General features: G+C 39.1%; 1 protein-coding gene across 1 annotated transcript in view; it reads right to left on the bottom strand.

The window, feature by feature from the left end:
- Window positions 1-21,136, bottom strand: part of LOC123240845 (immunoglobulin superfamily member 1-like) — a 27,827-nt gene extending 6,691 nt beyond the window's left edge. The window contains exons 1-10 of the mRNA XM_044668560.1: window positions 21,103-21,136; window positions 20,821-20,856; window positions 20,335-20,610; window positions 18,897-19,196; window positions 16,943-17,230; window positions 16,413-16,511; window positions 16,255-16,282; window positions 16,014-16,090; window positions 15,848-15,882; window positions 1,646-1,775 (exon numbers count right to left, since the gene is read on the bottom strand). Of these exons, the coding sequence (XP_044524495.1) occupies window positions 1,646-1,775; window positions 15,848-15,882; window positions 16,014-16,090; window positions 16,255-16,282; window positions 16,413-16,511; window positions 16,943-17,230; window positions 18,897-19,196; window positions 20,335-20,610; window positions 20,821-20,856; window positions 21,103-21,136 (1,303 nt within the window). The remainder of the gene's footprint in view (window positions 1-1,645; window positions 1,776-15,847; window positions 15,883-16,013; window positions 16,091-16,254; window positions 16,283-16,412; window positions 16,512-16,942; window positions 17,231-18,896; window positions 19,197-20,334; window positions 20,611-20,820; window positions 20,857-21,102) is intronic.
- Window positions 21,137-21,224: the final 88 nt, after the last annotated feature.

The raw sequence follows: 21,224 nt of genomic DNA, 5'->3' as shown, positions 1-21,224 counted from the left end.
GTCTCTGTCTGTCTGTCTCTGTCTCTGTCTCTGTCTCTGTCTCTGTCTCTCTCTCCCTCTACCCCCTTCTCTCTTCCTCTCTCTTGATCTCTCTCTCTGTCTGTCTCTGTCTCCCTTCCTCTCTCTGTCTCTCTGTCTCTGTCTCTTTCTGTCTTTTTGTCTCTCTCCCTCTCCCCCTCTCTCTTCCTCTCTCTTCTCCTCTCTGTCTCTCTGCCTCCCACTCCCCCCTCTTCCTTTCTCTCTCTTTCTCTCTTCCTTTCTCTCTTCATTTCGCTCTCCCTCTCTCTCCCTCTCTCTTTCTCTTTTTGTCTCTTTCTGACAACACATACACAGGTGCATGCATATGCAGAATGCATATATGCAGGACCAATATAAAATAAATACATGCATGAGGGTCGATAGGAGTTAGTGTGAGAAGTGGGCACCAGAGGTTGTAGAATCAGGAAACCCTTTATGGGGAAGTTGGTTTGTGTCTTGAATAAATAGAGGAAACCTGTGAGGCCAAAGTGGCACAACCAAAGGTAGAGCTCTATCTAGACAGAGATGATTGGGTATATATGTATATGCCTAGACATGTGTAAATCAGAGAAGGGTGGAAATGTCACCTTCACTTTTTCATGCAATGATCTTACGGTTTTAGTGAGTGGAAACCTTGAGAAGCACACAGTGTGGTGATACAGCAGCCCCACACACAGCTGAGATCTTCTAGAAGCATTTAGAGAAGTGGGCTTGTGAATGCAGGTTGAGATAATGCTACAGATGCTTCTAACGCTTCTTAGATACAGAAGCTACAGGACACAGAGGCTATAGTACAAACTGGTCCTTTGCACTTTTCACTGACTTCCTTTCTAGAGATGAATTATACTTCAAGAATTTCTGACCCAGTGAAACTCAACCTTCCTGGGAAGACCCATTCCAAATATTGCTAGCCATTCTGCTGTAGTCAAGATTGGATAAAAGGACTCTTGGATATACTGTTCTAATGTAAAACTGGCTCCTTACTTAGATTCATAATGCATTTTGTGATATATCTTATTTAATATTGGTCACCTGTTGCTGTCACTTCTCCTGATAATTCTTCCCAATCTGTTAACTTCCCAGGAGAGTGGACAAGTAATATAGGCCCATCTTTCTGGAAAATGTGTCTATTTAGGAAGACGGAAGCCTTTTGTTTTACCACTTGCTCAATGCTTCATATTTTTGATTATTTTAATTGTACAAATGGTATTTGTAATCCTTGTTGTATTGTTTTGATTTGAATATTTTTTCTTGTACTTTTCCCTCTCTAATCAACTTCACTTAGGAGAATTTGAGGATGGAGGACCCAGACATTAATCTCCTTCCTACTTGAGATTTTTCTGTTTGGAAATTTTGGGCACATGTAGTAAACTGATTCTTTTGATCTGGTTACTACATACTGTCCCTATTGCTTTATGCCTAATTTCTCTTCTTATCTTATTATGTAAGTCTAGCTTTTTTTCTTATTCAATTTTATTTTTACCTACTATGTTCTAATTCCCCATTTACTCCTTTCAAGAAGACTGGAAAAGTCTCACTACAATGACTAAATTGCATGGTAGGGTAGATTTCATATTGCTGGAAAGTTATTGGGTCTCATGGGTGTTGAGTATGTTAGCCCACTCACCAAGGGACACCAAACTCTTGGGTTTCTCATCCCAGAGAGGGATAATCTCCCACAACTGAGATCTAGTGATGTCCCACTTTTGACTGAAGTTTTTCAGTTGGGGCTTTAGCTCAGTATAGCTTTTATCCCTCTAATACAAAGAGAGTTAATTGGGCCCCCATATTGGTTTAGAACTTGTGGGAGCACCTATGTAGCCCTGCCAGTCTCAGTCTTAATCCTACTAGAGGACTGGCAGGAAGAAGTGTTATTAGGAATTTGGGTACATAGTAGCCTATTTGTGAAAAAAGGGAAACATTCGTGAGTAACCTTGTGAAAGGAAATGGGCTGAAGTTGGAGATTCTCTGGTCCTGATTCCCATCCATTGGAGTGGTGGCTTTGGGGCAAACCACTGGAAATGTATCACTTGAAATTGAGAAACTTGCTTAAGTCACTAGTAAATCCATTTCCTCCCTCCAAATCGAGGACAATTTCTTAGCACAATTAGCCTTAGAAAATGACATGGTCCTTGATATCTTACATCCTAACCAAGAACCAAGAGGGGCCAGTGCTATGATTAATCAGTTTTGTTGTTCAGGGGAATTGTGACAAATGTTCATGAAATTTCAGGGGTCGTGTCAGAAACTCAGCTGCCTGACCCCAAAGACCCTTGGTTGACTCTTTCCTCTTGGTTGACCTGGTTATAGAGTAATGGGTCATTCACCACCCTGGGTAAATGGGCATGTCTTGCTTTGGGTATGATTTTTGGTTCTGACTTCTGTATTAACTGTGGCTCTAAACTGTAAAAGGATGACACCTGGTGGGCTTGCCTTGTTATAGAATTCAGATTCTGGTTATGAAGATATGATAAACCTTGGCTTGACTCATAGAGGACTGGTTAATGGGGGAGAGGACTGACTTATCTTTGTACACGTTATGAAATGTTGATCTATGTCTCATTTCTGACAAACTGCTTTCCAGTTTTCCCAGAGATTTTTGTTGATCTCTATTTTTAAACCCATTTCAAATAGTTTTGATGATTTTTGCTTTATATTAGAATTTGTGTCAGAAAATTCTGTCTCCCTTTGCCCCATCTTAAAAAATTCCCTTCATATTCTACATTTTCTATTTCTTCTCATTAATTTTGCTATGTTTTTGAATTGTGGAAAGTATTTCTTTAGGCAAACCAAGGGTATAAGCATCTCTGTAAGTATCTGAGATGGAGGGATGGAATAAATGATGGGAAACAAGTGGATTAAGAAGCTGAGAGATTAGTTTTTGAAAGAATATCCAAAGTAGGAAAAGATAAAGGAAAGGACAACTATACACAAATATTGTTAATGAAATTTTAATTAAAAATTAAAAAAATAAAGTCCTATTAAATAGACTACAGCAATTAAAAATGAAATCATTCATTATAGGATTTTTGTCAGGTATTCAGTGACAGTTTAACTGAAGAAAATAATCAACATAATCCTTTGGGGAGAAAAATATCCCAGATGATATTATTTATCACAGTAGATGAGGGAAAAGCCTTTGGTAGAGCATAGCGTTCATTTATGCTAAAAACTCTATAAAGTGTAACAATAATGGTTTTTTTATACCATAAATGTATCTCCCTAAAACTGAAAGCAAACATTATCTGCAAAGATAATACACTAGAAGCTTTTTCAATAAATACGATAAGAAATTAAATGTTTCTATTTTTCCTAGTATTATTTGACACAGTTCTGGAAATACTAACAATAGAAATTTGATAAGAGAACAAAATTAAAGGCATATGTTTAGAGAAAGAGGTGATAAAACTTTCCTTATTTGCTGATGATATGGGAAATATACTTAAATCCCAGGGAATCAATCAAGATAGTAATTAAGACAATAGTTTCAGGAAAGTTAGAAGCTACAAAACCAACCCATGAAATCAACTACATTTCTAACCCAGAACAAAACCCAAGGAGAAATACAAGAAGTTGAAGTCTCATTTCAAATAACTATAAACTGAATAAGTTATCTGAGGAAGACTCATCAATGCAAAATAACGATTTTTAAATAAGCAAATTCAATAAATTTCTCCTTAAATTAAAAAGAAAAAAATAACAACTTAAGTAACTGGATAGATATTTAGTGCTTATAACCAAATAGTGCCTATGTGTGGCAGTATTGTGCTAAAATGACACTTTTCAAATATAAGTTTAACAAGAATAATGAAATGAATTGGAAAGAATTTAAGAACATATTTAGAATTTTGGATAAGATAGATATAACAGATCTTTTCTGATTATCAATATGAATAGAAAGGAACGTACATATTTGTAAGCTATTCAGAACATACAAAAAGTAGGGGTATCTGTGGGTCGAAAACTCTTATAAGCAAATGAAGAAAAGCAAGACTAATAAATGCATCCTCCACTGAACACAACACAGTAAAATCATAACCAGTAAAGAACATAACCAGTAAAAAACACTAAAGAGCATTTAAACATATACTGAAATTAATAAATTAATCTTAAAAATGTAGTGGTCCCATAGGCAAATCAAATAACAATAGACAATTTCATCAAAGAAAATGACAATAATGTGATAAAATTCAAAACTTTTCAAATGCAATCAAGCCAATCCTTAGGAAGCAAATGTGAATATCTAAACTTTTTTCATAAACATGGACACATGGAAAAAATGTATCAATGAATTGGTCATGCACTAAGAAAATTGAAAGTCAACAAGTTTTTAAAATAGCCCAATCAACACCAAAATGGAAATTCTAAACATCACAGAAGAAAGAAATAAAATATAAAATGAACTGGTAAAACAAAGAATGTAAAAGCTATACAATACAAATACAGAAAAATTTAATTAATCTAATAGTCATTAAAACAAATTATTAATATTTAAAATATATAAAGGACAACTTAGAAAAAAGGATGAATAAAGGAAATAATTAGAAACACTTTTTATTTATATGCTAGGAAAATGAAAATAAATACAATGGGTGAATATTTCCAAATATATTAAATACTCAGGTTATAAGAAAAAAAACCCAAAAATTTTAATTATTTCATCAGCAAAGTTAGTGTACAAAACATAAATGAGATCCAGAACAAAAATGCCTCAGAATCAAATGGATTTTCATGTGAATGTAAATATTCAAAAAAGTTAACTCCAATTCTGCATAAGTCATTTGAAAAATTAAGGAGATATGGTATATGATGGTACTTCTACTTTGAGATAAATACCATTTTGAACATGAAACTTGGGATAGATAAGTTTGATGAAGAAAATTGTTAGATTTTCTTTAATGAATATCAGCAAATTAAATATCAAAGCCTTCACCAATCTACTTAAAAGATTATGCCTGTGACCAGGCTGAGTGTTTTCCCTAGAATTCAAGGTTCTTTTACTTTTAGGAAACCATGGAATGATAAGCTAATAACAACAAAACTATACAATTATAAAACAAACACCAGAAAACACTTGAAAAACCATATTTTTATTTTAAAAATTAGAAAATAAAGGAATAAATAAACCTTTCTCTAATAAGGGAAATATCATCTAGAAAAATCCTAAAGCTAGAATTCTAATATTGAAAAAAACCCCAAAGACCATAAAATAAGAGCAGTCTCTCATTCCCCCCTTATTTGAATCCATTTGATATGTCTTTTGTAATATCATTTATATTTGTCCCCCTTTCTCATCTGAGACGGAACCACGCTGATGTAGTCCCTTATCACATTATGCCTGCACTATGACAGAAGCCTTCTGGTTGACCCCAAGTATCTGACCATTCCAGTCCATCCTACACTCAATTATCAAAATGATCATTCTGAAGTGCAGAATTGATCAAACTATCCTTCTATTTAATAAATTGCAGTGACTTCCTATTTATTGCCTCAAGTTTGTAAGATGTTTTCAGGGAAGATTAGCAGCTTAGGTATGAGTGTTTATGACCTTTTTTCAGGGCCACTCATCCACTTTTGGTGTCTACTTCTTATCCAACCATCATCTGTGGCTCCAAAAAACTATATTATGCTGCAGTGGTCACACCTCACTAAAACCATCTTGACAGATGGGTTCAACTAGATTGAGGGTAGTCAACAGACTTTAAACCCATTGGTGAGTTATAGGTTTGTCTACCTGGTGGAATGGGTGGATGAGAACAATTTGTTCCAATGGTTGTGAATATGGCTGAAGCAGGCACTGTGGAATGCTTAGAGTTTGTTCAGATATTGAAGATACCAAGGTCATCCACTATATCCTATACAATCATCAATCATCTTGACTTTTCTTCTGCCACTGGACTTCAAGGACTCTAGAAGAAAGAGTGAGATTGACTTGATGTACCTCTGTCTCTCTGAATTCACCTCATGTGAAAGTAAAGATATCACCTTGTGTTATCATTGGTTCTCTTACAAATGAGGAATGAATAACAACTACCTTCAGGATCAAATCAGTATGAAATCTTCCTTTTGGCTTTAAAAACCCCTTTTTAACCTAGCATCTTCCTAACTCTACAATCTTTTCAGACTTTCTTTGACCTCATCTGAACTAGAAATCCCATATCCTGAATCTGTGTATTTCTACTGAATGTCATGATGTCTGGAATTATCTCCTTAGCCTTTACCTCCTAGATCTCATGACTTCCTCTACCCACCTTATTCAAGAAGTCTTTCTCAGGTCTTATTGAAACTAAAATCCCTCTGAGATTATCTTCAATCAATCCTAAATATCTTTGTTTGTATATAGCTATTAGCATGTATGTCCCTCATTAGACTCTAACCTCCTTGAGGAGAGGCACTTTCTTTTTTCTTTCTTTGTCTCCTCATACTTAAACACAGTTTCTGACTCACAGTAAATTCTTAATAAATGTTTCTTGACAACTTCAAAGGTTTTTGTGTTATCACAATTATCATTCATCCTATATAGTTCTAGATATACCAGTGTATCAAAGACAAGAAAAGAAATTTAGGCAATAAACTTAAACAAAGAATTGCCAAAAGTTTTGATTCTTTTTGAAGATGATGAGTTAGGTGGTGAGCCATACAGAGCCAAATTTTTAAAAAACTAATAGAAATGGGAGTCGTCATCTAGCGCGGTGTCACTCCCAGGGAGTCAGGGAGCAGAGCGAAGCAGTGTTCAATCCTGGACTCTGCACAAGAGGCCTAATCTGCCCTGTTCCCCCTTTCCCTTGATTAAAGAGTGGCTTTATGAGTAAAAAAACTAATAGAAATAATAAATTTGTTTAGTTATAGGACACAAAATCTATTCAAGAAAGTGTAAATCTTTCCGTATGTGACCAAACACGTTCATTAGAAAAAGATTGAATAAGGAGATTCTATTCACGATTACTATAGAATATACAAATTATTTGAGAGTCCTTTTATAAAGGCACATACAGTAATTATATGAATTCAACTAGTTATTTCTTTCTTTGATTTATTTAGATCTGAAAGGGAGAAGTTGAAATCCCCCCACTAGCATAGTTTTGCTGTCTATTTCCTCCTGAAGTTCATTTAATTTCTCCTTTAAGCATTTGAAGACTATACCATTTGGTCCAAATATATTCAGTATTGATATTTTTTCATTGTTTATAGTGTAAAGGTTAAAATTAATGGTTGGATGATGATTATATGGAAATTATGTGGTTGCCAGTATTTATTATATCTTGAGTCAGAAATGTATTTACAAATAGAGAGGAAACAATAAAGAAGAGAAATGTGAGGGGGATAGAGAAGTTATCTATCCTATCAACTTAAATGCTTTGCTATGGGTCTGCTTAATCCAGGCAGAGATTAATTAGCCCTTAACCAAGAAGACTGGTAGTGAGTAACCACATGGCCTCCTCCAAGATGGAAGCAAGTCCCTCCAGAAGCTAGGAAAGGGGTCAGCCTTTTGCTCACCCAATAATGTAATCCAGGAGTCAGAGTCCAAGTAGAAGCAATCCTATGATCTATGTTATAGTCTCTAGTGAAGCTCCCTCAAAGACTATCTAAGACTATCTCCAGAAGACAATCTCTTCAGACTATCTTCTCAAAGACAATCTGCCCTGAAGGAGTTCAGGGTTTGCTTTCCATGGTGACTTCTTATCCCTTTCCCTCTTCACAGGGGCCAATCACAGTTTCCAAACTGTCTATCACTGCCTAGGGGGCAGTGTCTATAGGATCAACTTCTCACCTTCTGAAGGTTAAGTTCTCATCAAAAAGATTCACAGATTCCCAGCTGATTCAATTTCTGAGGGTATGAATTCTCTAAGTACCTTGCTAGCTTCTCACCTACTACTAAGTAGGGTGTTTAATCTTTTGTTGATTCAATTCAAAAGTAGACAAGAGGGAGTTAATCAGTCTTAGGGGTAGTTAAGTTAGTGTTTACTCAGGACAGACAATAGAATAAAGAATCAGTTTTCACAATAGTATCTTTTGTCAAGATGTAATTTCCTTCCTTACCTCTTTTAATCAGATCTATTTTTGCTTTAACTTTGTCTGAGATTGTGATTGCTATGCTTGCTTTTTTACTTCAGATGATGCACAATAAATTCTGCTTCAGCCCCTTAATCTTTACTCTGTCAAATGTGTTTCTTATAAACAACATAAAGTAGGATTCTGGTTTTTAATCCACTCTGCTATGTTTTATGGGTGAGTTCATCCCATTCACATTCGCAGTTATGTTTACCAAGTGTGAATTCCCCTCCATCTTATTTTCCCCTTTTGATATTGCTCTTTTTCTTTCACTCTGTCCCTCCTCACTGATGTTTTGATTTTTATCAATCCTTCCACTTCCCCTTCCCAATTCAACTCTAAAAGAAAAACTTTAATAATTGGGACAAGTGACTGTGCCTATGATTTCTTTGGGATAAGAAGCTCCCAGGTGAAGAAATTCCTTCTACTAATGCACCTGGACTTCTGTGCAACTTGGTGTCCAAAAGTAACCTAGAGCACCAGTGAAAGTGTGGGATTTGAAGACAGTCTTGCTAGCATCATTTCTGCTTTCTATCGATTACTCTACTGCCTATAAATTGTTCATGGCTAAGCCTGGCTAATAGAATAAAAATATAATATATTACAAAAATAAATTATCTACATGCTGATTTGCATATCACATACTGGGAATGTGATAACATACTTATGATATATAAGATATATAGAGTAATGTAAAATAATAAAGGATTAAAGATACTTAAAGTAGTTAAGATAATGAAGAATTTTATCATTATTAGAAGAGTAAGAAGGAGTAAAATAGGAAGAAAGAAGAGAGTAAGCAGAATAAAATGGGTTGACATCCAAAAAGTAAAATAAAATCAAGGGATGGATAAGGGGAACACATAAAGAGAAGAGAAAAGGAGAGATAAAAGGGGACAACTTATTTCATATGAGGAGGTGTCCTAAGAGTCAATATACTGGAGGAGAAGATGGGGATTATGATGAGCAATGCTTGCACTTTACTTTCATTGGAATTAGCTCAAAATGGGAATAACGCCCACTTGCAGTCAGCTATAGAAACCTATATTACACTATAGGGAAGTAAGAGGGAAAGGGGAATAATAAATGTTGGAAGCATTTGTCAGAAGTAAAAATTTGTGAATAGAGAAAGACTGAAAGGAGAGACAGAGACACAGAAGGAGAGAGAGAGAGAGAGAGAGAGAGAGAGAGAGAGAGAGAGAGAGAGAGAGAGAGAGAAGGATAAACAGGAGGAAATAAAACAGAGGAAAACACACAATTAATAGTCATAACTGTCAATGTGAATGGGTTGAACCCACCCATGAAATGGAAATGGATAGAAGAGTGCATTAAAAACCAAAATCTCACAATATGCTGTGTATAAGAAACACATTTACGGGGCAGCTGGGTAGCTCAGTGGAGTGAGAGTCAGGCCTAGAGACAGGAGGTCCTAGGTTCAAACCCGGCCTCAGCCACTTCCCAGCTGTGTGACCCTGGGCAAGTCACTTGACCCCCATTTGCCCACCCTTACCAATCTTCCACCTATGAGACAATACACCGAAGTACAAGGGTTTAAAAAAAAAAAAAGAAACACATTTAAAGCAGGGAGACACACATACAGTAAAGGTAAGAGGCTAAAGCAGACTCTATCATGTTTCAACCAAAGTAAAAAAAATGAGAGTAGGAATCATAATGTCAGAAAAGCAAAATTAAAAACTGATCTAATCAAAATAGATAAGGAAGATTACATCTTGATAAAAGGTACCACAGACAATGAAATAATATCAATACTAAGCATATATGCACCAAGTACATAGTATCCAAATTATTATGGGGGAGTTACACAAGTTATAAGAGGAAGCATAGAAATAGAGAGACGGATAAATATTAAGAAAACTATTAACATAATTTGCTATATCAATAACATAACCAACAGAGACTGTATGATAATCTTGAGATTTTTGATAAAATACATTTGATAAAATACATTTATTCCTTATAAAAACAATACAAAACTTTGGAATAAAAGGAGTTTTCCTCAAGGTGATAAAGGGTATCTATTTAAAACCATCAGTAAGCATTATCTGTAATGAGGACAAACTAGATTCCTTCCCCATAAGATGAGGGGTGAAGCAAGGATGCCCATTATCATCATTGCTATTTAATATTATACTAGAAAAACTAAGCAATGGCAGTAAGGGCACAGACCTTTCTATGACTGTCCAGGTCACTACCATCATTCCAGGCTTTCAAGTTTGCAACCTGAGTACTACTCTTGATTTCTCCTTTCTTATTCCACAACCTGTATAGCAGATAGTTCTTTTTTGTTGTTTCAAATGAATTTTGTTATTCTTTTTTCTAACTCAATAAAATAGTTTTTGGTAATTTAATTGGGATGGCAGTGAATAATTAGATTAGTTTAAGTAGGATGGTCATCTTAACTATATTGGCTGTACCCATCCAAGAACAATTACGTAAATCTGACTTTATTTCTATAAAAAGTATTTTATAATTATGTTTATGAAGTTCCTCAATTTGTTTTGGCAGATTTCAAAAAATTCTATCTTGTTTATTTATCACTTCCTGCAGGACTTTGTCAGTAATATATAAAATGCTGATGATTTATGTAGGTTTATTTTATATCCCACTATCTTGCTAAAATTATTGATAATTTCAAGTAAAGTTTTAGTTGACTCTCTGAGATTTTCCACATATGTCATCATGTCATGAGCAAATGGAAATAGTTTTATTACCTCTTTGTCTATTTTGTCTCCTATTTCTTTTTCCTCTCATTACTATTGTTAACATTTTTAATACTATGTTTAAATACTGGTGATAGTGGAAATCCTTGTTTTACTCCTGATTTTACTGGGAAAACATCTAGCTTCTTCCCATTAGAAATAATACTTGCTGATGGTTTTAGGTAGATGCTTCATATCATTTTAAGAAAAATTTCATTTATAGTTAGGTTTTCAAGTATTTTAAAACATGAATGAATGTTATATTTTGTCAGAGGCTTTTTCTGCATCAATTGATATGACCATATGGGTTTTAAATGGATAATTCTTGTTTTTTTCTAGTATTTGCCAAATTTCCACATGCATATTTTGACAAAAAATTTAAAAATGTGTACCAGGATGAATAATGATCAAGCAATCCAATATAGTAGTAATTCACACATACCCCAGAATTAGACAAAAATCTACCAGAATTCTACTAGAATGGAAAAATTCCTGGCAGTAAAGCCAATCCATATAGGCAAAATTATCACCAGAATTATCCCAGCACCATATTGGAGTAGATTCTATCAGGTGCTAAGGAAAAAATTCTCATCAGGAAAGTCACCATATGCAAGATTTCATTAGTTTTGATACTCTCTCCACATCCATCCCCTACTCTTTGTTCCTCTGATTGGAAAGTTGGAAGGCAGAGAAAAAATACCTCCCAAAGCATTCACTGAAAAAGAGCTCCCAGATTTACTATTTCTTTATTTCTCACCATTTTTATTCCCTGGACTCCATTCACTCCATTGTGCTGCTACTCTGGGTTCCTTCTTCAGCCACCTCACCTTGTCCCATGCTTTTAGTTTCCTATTCTGTGTTTTCTTCCATCCTTGGATTCTATCCACCTTGAAGAGAAGAGCCATTTTTTTTCTTTTTCATATTTGTATCCCCAGGGCTTAGTACAGTGCCTGGTACTTAGGTGCTTAACAAATGATTATGACTGATTACCAGTACAACTAGATTCAAGGCAGATGTGTGTAAATTGCAAGAAATTATGTTAGAGGTGGTGAGAGTGGAAAACATCACCCAAGGAAGTCCAAGAGAGGTAGAAAGCCTCAGGATGAAGATCTTGCAAACCCTGGGACTATGTAGACAGTATTAGTAGTACAGAATCAATAACATCCAGCAAAGTCCAGATTTCCATATGTTCTGATGTTCCTAGGACTCTGCCCTGAGTTCCTTCGTAAACAATCCTTTGAAACTCAAATATCTGGGGAAGTGTAACCCTGGGAAGTAGGTGTCAGTGAAGAAACCCAGGACAGCCTGGATGAGATAAAGCAAGACTGATCACCCCACTCCTATATGCAGCAAGGAATTATGCTTGGCCCTGGACCAGAGTCTTGGCTTAGGATGGAACTAATGAGCAAAGTAAAATGGCAATGACTGCTATGATATGACATATATATTTACATATATATATATATGTACAGACATATATATGCACAAACACATAATCAGATACCCATATATCACATATACAAATATATGCATATGTATACACACAAACACACATATACGCATATAAGAATAAAAATATATACAAATATATGTATATATATGTACATATATATATATATCAGGCGTAGAAATCACCAAAAAGAATAAACAATCTTTTCTTTAACAAGTGTAAGCAAAGACTCAAATAAAAGTGAAGACTTTTCTAAAAAGAACTTTACTAAAATAAATGGAATATAATTAATGATCCTGTGAGATAACATGACATTTTAGACCAAAATAAAAAGACTGAAAAATTAGATTTTCAGATATAGAGAACAACACGTGCACAAAAGATCAAGAAGAGATATTTAAGAATCTCTGGACTCCCTGAAAGCCATAAAAACAACCCACCTCTATATACTATATTTTGAGAAGTCATGAAAATTTTCTAAGACTATGAAAAGAAGATCTACAGAAGGCAAAGTAAATATCAAAAGAATATACCAGTCTGGTACTGACTAAGAGATAGAAGTGAGGATCCATGAAATAGACTTGGGGTAAATGTCCTCAGCAAGATAGGAGACCAGATTTAAAAAAGCCAGCAGGAGAAGCAGGAGGCTCTCTGGTCTTGCTTTTCTTCCTCCTCTGAAGCTGTTTTCTCTCTCTTCTTGACCAGCACCACTTATCTTATCTGCAATTTCTAGGAAGCAGCTGCTTGCTGGGACATGGGAACAGGACTACTGAGGTGGTAACAGGACCGGGAAGCTGGAGTCAAAGGGGAGCAGCTTGGAGAATTTCCTTAGCCTGATCCTACTTTTTTCTCTCTCCTTTTTCTAATAAATAACTATCATTCAATAATCAGCCTCCAAGATTAATTTACATCATTACATACACAGACACAGAGATACACAAGTCTATAAATATCTACATGTATACATATGTATACATATATCTCTGTGCATGTGTATATGTGTGCATATTTACACATGCAGACAGCAGAGAGTTACACATGTAGAAGTGATATGAATTGTTGCTTCATTCACTTGTGTTTTAATCACAGTAGGAAGGGGGCTAGCACTATGTGAATATGAGTAAAAGATCCAGAGGGCACCATCACCAAGACTGTGTGTGAAACAGCATAAGATGGAAGAGGCTTTGAAAGGTGTTGGGAAGGCGAGGGAGGACTGTGAATGACAGAAGATATTGTAGGGAATCTTAGAGGTGATGAGGAGTTGTTGACTAGGGTTGACGTTGTCAGCGCTGCATGTTAGGAATATCAAATTGATAGTTGAGTGGAAGATGGACTGGATGGGGAGGAGCCTGGTGGCAGGCAGACCCACCAGCAGCGATTGCAGTGGTCCATGTGTGAAGTCAGAAGCGACTGTCCCAGGGGAGTAGCTGTGTGAGTAGACAGAAGGATACTCATAAGAGAGAAGTTGGAAAAGACAGGACTTAGCACCAGACTGGATATATGGGGGGAGGCCAAGTGATGAGTGGAATCATCAAATGGAAGGAGGTCAAGTGGCTTCCTCCTTTTCCGGTCTTCTCACACTGAATTTCCCTCTACTGGCTGTTTCTTTTTTGATCCTTACACACAATAATTTCTTAATTCCATGCCTTTGTAGTGACTGTCCCCATGCCTAGGATGCTATGGTTTCTTAGTTTGCTTCATTTCTTTTACAATTTGGCTCCAAACTCACTTGGTGAGGAACTTTGATGGTCCCCACAGCTGCTGAAGATTTCCTACCTAAGATTATTACCTCCTTTATTTAGCGTAAAAGCTAGAGCTTTAGTGATTATTTTGTAATAAATAAATTGTTAAGTTGGTTCTCATACTTTCCAACAACTAAATCGCATCATTCCCCAGTAGAGGAGTTGGTTGTGTTATTTAAAATCACTTGGGAGACCTTGGAACTACATTTCCCATATTCCCCAAAGGTTTCCTGTTTTGGATTATGTCTTCAAGGTGAGGGAAGGCTTTAAATATTGGGAAGTGACTTTGAACTTGCTCTTTAGGTACCCGGGCCCGCGAAGATACGAAAGGTTAAATTGGCTGAGACAAAATGGCTGAAGCGGCAGTTTGAATACTTACAGGCTCATGGTCAAATGATTTTTATCTCTATCAGCCTGGCTTTTATTAAAATACTATTTTCCCTTTTAATATCTGCCTTCCTCATTTTTACAAATAACATGGTGCTTAACTAGAATGAGGCAAAAGGAAGAAAGAATATCATCAGTAACACAACTTCCATTCTTCATGCCTGGCAACTGCACATTATTCCCACCAAAGAAAAGTATTAGAACAGATTAGTTGGGCACTATAGCCTCCATACCTTTTTTTTTCTTTTTTGGTAGCAAGCAGTTCCAAAGGAATTGAATTGAAGTTTGATGTTTCCCTTGATTTTATTTGTCTGCACCTGTGTTACTAGCACATTCTTCAGCAAGGGATCCCCCTCTAACTCTGTATTGATCTTCTGTGTTTCTCTGGTTATAGAAAGGTCCATTGTGTTTGCATAAGCCCAGTAAATATCCCTAATAGCGATCATGGTTTCCCAGTGATGGGAACCTGGGAAGGTGTACAAGGCAAGAGGTAAATAGGGGTGAGGGAGAGAAGAAGAAAGGAGAGAATTTCTTCATAAAAGATGGCAAAACCCTCAGTCCAAGGACATAGTGGCATAGACTGTGGAGTCTACAGGTTTCTTCTTGGAGTGTTTGCTTCTTTTTTTTTAAATTTAAATATTTTATTTTTTTAGGAAAAATTTTCCATGGTTACATGATTCATATTTTTATTTTCCCCTTAACCCCCTTTACCCCCTCTCATATCCAACATACATTTCCACTGGTTTTAACATGTGTCATCAATCAAGACTGATTTCCATATTATTGATAGTTGCATTGGTGTGGTCATTTCGAGTCTACATCCCCAACCATGTCTGCATCAACCCATGTGTTCAAGCATTGTTTTACTTCTGTGTTTCTTCTCCTGTAGTTCTTCCTCTGAATGTGGGTAGTGTTCTTTTCCACAAATCCCTCAGAATTGCCCTGGGTCATTGCTTTGCTGCTAGTACAGAAGTCCATTACATTAGATTTTACTACACTGTATCAGTCTCTATGTACAATGTTCTTCTGGCTCTGTGTTTGCTTCTTTTTTAGGGTTCTTATATTCAGCTGAGTAAAAGTCACTCCTCAGGGCTTTTAGCTATGATGACCTGAAGGAGAAATAAAAGGATGAGGGAACAGTGAGGGACACAGGGACAGGCATTCTAATCTTTTTATGTGTTGTGAATTTTTGCCAGGCCATCTGGTGAGACCTACGGATGTCTCTGTTTCATATCTTTTATAACATGGAATGAACTTCCTAGGAAGATCAAGGAAGTGAATGATATGGAAGTCCAGTTATTGAAATAGTTAAAAAGCTCAAGGATCCCCTGTTCACATTCCCTACTCTAGGTGAGCAGAAGAAATAACAGATAAGTGATTAACAGGCGGTCTAAGCCTGTGACTGGAACCTGTGGGAAAAGCTTAGGATCAAAGATGATAAGCTCCTCTCCATGGAGGACAGGATGGAGCTAACTCACCATTCTTTCCCTTGCTCTCTCGGCCACTTCTGCATCTGAAGTAGAAAGAAGTTTCATCAGTCATCCAGATCCTAATACTAGGACCCATTTTCTGCTCAGATGACTCAGTCTCCAGTACCCTCTCTCATCCCCATGACTGTGCCCCATTTCTGATCCTATAACTTACATAGGGTTTCCTCTCTGGAGGCCTCAAGGTGATGAGAGGGGGAGACTGTCTGGGGAAGACAAGAGCAGCAGAGGCATCTGTAGGAAGACAGGGAGGAAAAAGGACAGGAGGATGCAGGTTTCTCTGGGAGTTTCTTTGAACATTTTCTCCTAACCAGGCACCCTATTCAGTAGACAGTGTCCAGGGTTTCATCAGAAGGAAGAATCTGAGGAGTATTGAAATAGGAACTGAGTCTCCTTACCTCCTAGGGCTGTCTCCCAGAAAGGCTCCTGGAGAGAGACATGGCAAGGAAAACAATATCAGGAAAGTTCCCAAAGGAGGCAGTTGAGTCCTAAGTTCTCATTCATCTCTTTATTCCATCAGACTCTTAAGGGTTTCACTCTTCTTTCCCACGCTTACCCATAGAGCTTGTTGGATGGCAGAGGAATGTCAACAGGACAACACAGAGGAGGAGGATGGAGATAAAGCTGAAGGTGATGATAAGGATCCTGCTGGACACTGAAGCTGGGTTGTAGGAGAGAGGAGTCTTCATAAATCATTGCCTTAAAGGGATCCTCACTTTGCCCCTGCATTTGTCCCTGTATTTTCTCTTCTTATCTCCCTTCATGATTCCCATGTCACTACCAGCATCCAAAATTTTGGCACAAACACTGCTTAGAAAGAGCCCATGTCTTGGAATTAAGGTTAGAAACTCCAAAACCAGGATGGAGAAATGTGGGTCATGGGAAGTTATGAACAGAATTTTTCCTTCTAGCCCACACCCTTGTCCTCCTGCCCATAGGATTGAGGGCAATATCAATGTCTTTGTTGCCTACTTTCCTCCATCTCTGGAAGAGAGGCAAGGTCACGGTTTCCTTTATCTATAGGGGTTGAAGGACAGAGTGGTTGTTGTCATCCTCTAGTAGGTCCTGCATGTTTCTTTCTCTCACCTCTCACAATTAGCTCCAGAGGGTCACTGTGTTGTGTCCAGAGACTGCCATTGGTGCTGGGCTGGTAGGTGCATGTGTAAATGCCAGAGTGCTTGGGGGTCACATGAGTCAAGAAGAATTGGGCTCCATCTTGAATGATATCTGTGCCTTGCAGTATTTTGTCATCTCCCTCCTTGTAGAGAAGAAACCCAGTACTCCAAGTGGGCCCGTGACACAGGAGGGTCACATTGGTTCCTGAGGCCACCTCTGGGCCAGGCCAGACTGAGAGGGAAGCCTTGGGGAATGCATCTAGAAATGCAAGAATAGGTCAGGGATCCTCAAAGTCCCTTCCACAGAGAGGCAGAGGAGGCAGGAGGGACATGGGCTCAAGTATTCCCTGTCCATTGCCTTCTATTCTCATTGGCTCTTTGATCATTCCATGCTCAAAGTCTCTTTCACTGGAGAACCAGGGATTTTAACCTGAAATATTCTCCACATCTACTGGGAAACAATGAGGTTGTTCCTACTTTAGTCCTTCTCTCTGGATATTGGAGGGATACCTGACCTGGCCAATTATTCTCCCCATGCTCTTCACCCACATTGGGATGGACCCCACACTTTCTACCTCAGGATAATCAAGAGACCTAATGCCTGTCAACTAGGACACTCAACCCTCTACTTTTCACCCTACACACCTTGACACATTCCAGCTGTCATTTGGATTTCCAGGACCTCACTAGCCTCAGATGCCTCTGATGGAACTCTCTCATGGTAGAGGCAGCTCTTGTTACAAGCATCCCGAGCTCTCATAGAGAGGAAAAGAAAGTCATGCGGTCCTAGTTGGACTCTGCCTCTCTAAGGGCTGAAGGATCCATATTTAAGAGAGTTAATATCACCCCAGAATGAAGCTGGAGGGGCCTGCCAGAATTAGAGAGTCATGTGTACCCCAGTCTCAATCCCAAAGCCACAGAGGGCTGAAAGGAAAGGCTTAGGGAAAGATCCTGCTAGAGGAAGAACCCTCAATTGGGACTTAGGATGCTCGAGTCAAGTCTTTGCTCTTCTCCTGAGTCCCAGTTTGGCTATGGCCCACACACAGGCCCTTCCTGAACCTCAGTTTTCCCATCTATAAAAGGGGAATTTGGATTAGACCCCTCAGCCCTTTCCTACCCTAAAAACCCGGGAATCTAAGGACACTTTCTCATTTGGGGAACCTCAACCAACAAAGGGTCTCATGTATCTGATAGCTCATGGGAGGGAGGATCATTTCCTCTCACTTTTCATCTGGGGTGTCACAGACTGGCTCAGTGTTGAACCTAAAACCAGGGTTCAGGCCATGGTTGAGGATGAAGGCCTGAGCCCAATTATATACTCTATCCTTCTCTTGTATGGCTCTGGACAAGTCTTTCCCTTTAACTTTTCCCATGGTGCCATTTTACCCATTGGTAATATGGGAATTTGGCTTCAAGAACCTCCAAGAATCTTTCAGCTCTCAGATTTTATGTCTTTGATGTTAACCCCCAAACCCAGGATCGACCATTACCTTTCCTGCCAGTTGTATAGTTGGAAAATCTTGAACCTCTGGAACTGCATTGCCCAAAATTCCTTTCTGTTTTACCCACAATCCTTTTGCCTTTTGTATAAGTGGGTAGTTAGCGGTCTGTATATAGTTTGGGTTCACTCTGCCATGCCCTCTCTCTTCCACTTGAATTGAGTGGGGAATGTTCTCTGTTTTCTCTTGTTCTCTAGTTAAATATTAATAAAACCCTATAAACATTATACTTTGGAGATATTGCTATTACTTTTAAAATCCACACAGTATTCTAGATCAGAATAGAACCTTGTCTTCCAAGACCCCTGAGCTCTGACCAGGACATGGGGGCAGAGTTGGCAGCATGGACTCTATGAGGTCTCTCTCTGGGCAGAGGCCAGACGGGTCACACTCACAGTAGTTCTGGGGCGCACACACAAGCCTCACCCGGCACCAGCAACTCCAGGGCATCGCTTGTCTTTGACCCTCTAGTAGAAGCACTCCGTTCCCTGTACGTACAGCTGTAGTTCCCAGTATCTTTGGGGCTCACAGAAGAGAGGAGGAAGCCAGTCCGGGACTCTGCTGAGAGCTGCTTCTCTAAGGGCTTCCACATTCCATCCTTCCACAGAATGAACGTCCGTTCTTTAACAGAAGACAGCTTGGGCCTTGAGCACCAGAGAGTGACGTTGGTTCCTGGGGCCACCACTGGGCCAGGTAGGGCCCACAGAGCAGGTTTAGGGAGAAGTCCTAAGAGGAAAATGGCAGGAAAATCAAGAGGAGCTCTTATTTCTAGGCCTCCTTCCTTAAGCCCTTAGTGAAAGAGGAATCGCAGTCTACACTCTGTTATTCTTTTTTTGTCTAGTGCCTGCCCTGACCTGGGAACATCCCCCTTTCTTGGGGCCCCAACAGAGCCTATGGGAAAATGAGGAGATCCAAGGGTCTTCTCCACTCTCCTCCCAAAGTATCGCTTCCAGATTCCCAGGATTTTATGCTGTCCCTAAAGCTCTATGGGCCACTGGGAGGAGGAGGGGTGGACTTAGGCACTTGGAAGGTTTCCATCTCTGGTCAGGAAGTACAGTCAGCTCTAGGGCTTGGCTGGGACATGATCTTCTATGGGACGTGCTCTTTCCAAAGTAAGTACAGCTGCAGGTGCCAGTGTCCTTGGCTCTAAGCATGTATGGTGAAGTGATAGATGAGGATAGGGCATCCCCAGCATGGAGAACTGTCTGAGGAAAGGCAGAGAAATGGGGCATGATGGGTCCATAAGTCACTTGTCCAGGCTGAAGGGCACACAGTGAGCACAGAAGGGAACAATGGGATCCTTGGCTCCAATTGGACATGGTGGTGCCTATCTGGGCATTTAGAGGCAGAAAAAGAAATCTGGGTAAAGTCTGCTGAACCCAAGGAAATCTTAGGAGAGAGTATGGCTTCTCTAAGAGGCTGATGGGTATCATCTGAGAGGAGCAACTTAGCTCTCATGGCTGGGTCTCCAAGAGACACTAACCAGATCTCTGGGTTTGGAGGTGGGAGATTTGGGTCACCATCCTGGTCCTGACACTAAATAACCAGATGATCTACTCAGTCACCCTTCCTCCCTTCCAGAACTCAGTTTCCCCATCTGTAAAAGTGAAATCATGGGGCACGTGTTCTCGCCATAGGCTTATCAAAGGAAAAGATTTCGGGACATTATTTACACCCTCAAAATGCGAATAGTGGAGTCAATCTTACTGAGACCTTGGGGATGTGGGAGTGTTTGGGGATGGAGGTAGTAAAATCTGGTCTTTTGCTCTCCTAGTACCCTATTGTCTAGAGAAGGATGTTGGGCTGATCTCTCAGGACTGGCATCCTTCCCACCAGGGATATTTTGATACAAGCATTGCCTCACCATCCAATACCAGGAACAGGGGTTTACTGGGCTCTGACCATGAGGTCCCCCTCCTGTAGCGGCAGCTGTAGCTTCCTTCTTCAATCATTTCATCCACATTCTTGAGCATGAACTGTGCCAGGTCCCAGGTTGCATTTCTTTCCTCTATGAGCTCTCCATCCTTCCATAGCTGGAATCTATCACTGCCCTCTTGGCCCTGGCACCTGAGGGTCACATTTCCTCCATAGTAGACCAGACGACTTGGGACAGCTGATAGGGCAGGCCTGATAAGAGTGCCTGAGAAGGAAACCAAGCTCAGATTTCCAGGAATTCCTCTGTCCCCTGTGTCTCTTTCTGTTCGGAATCACCAAATCCCCTCCAGGAGTATCTCCATCCACTCATACTGATGATCTATGTTGTCCTCCCTGATCATTGTGGGAGAGACTCTATGGGCTGAGCATGGACAAAGAGAAGGAGGAGCACAAAAGGGTTCTGGGGACAACTTACCCATCTGTGCCCTAATCACACCATCCAGACACAGACCTGTAAGGGAAGATCATGTTATGGTTGACTCCTTTCCAGTCCAGGCTAATCCCATCCAGAACTCTTGAACCCTGACCATTTAATTTTCTTTGGTCAGAACTTGGAGAAAGAGCCCTTTGAAAAAACAGCTTGGTTTTGCTCTTCCCAAAAAGTTTCTGGCTCCTGTTCTTATCCCTCTGTGTCCTTGAGAGTCAGACAGTTTGTCATGATGTCCCTCCCTCCCCAAGCTTGACCCTGGAAACTCACCAATGGAAAATAGGAATGTGACTGTGGGGTTCATGGTGGGTCTTCAGCTGTGTCCTGAACTGTCCAGACTCAACTGTGTAGAAGGGAAAAGGTAGCAGGAGGAGAGCCTGGCCCAGGATGTG

The sequence above is a fragment of the Gracilinanus agilis genome, chromosome 3 (genome assembly GCF_016433145.1).
Source record: "Gracilinanus agilis isolate LMUSP501 chromosome 3, AgileGrace, whole genome shotgun sequence".
NCBI lineage: Eukaryota > Metazoa > Chordata > Mammalia > Didelphimorphia > Didelphidae > Gracilinanus > Gracilinanus agilis.
This window is presented reverse-complemented; position numbering and strand designations above follow the sequence as displayed.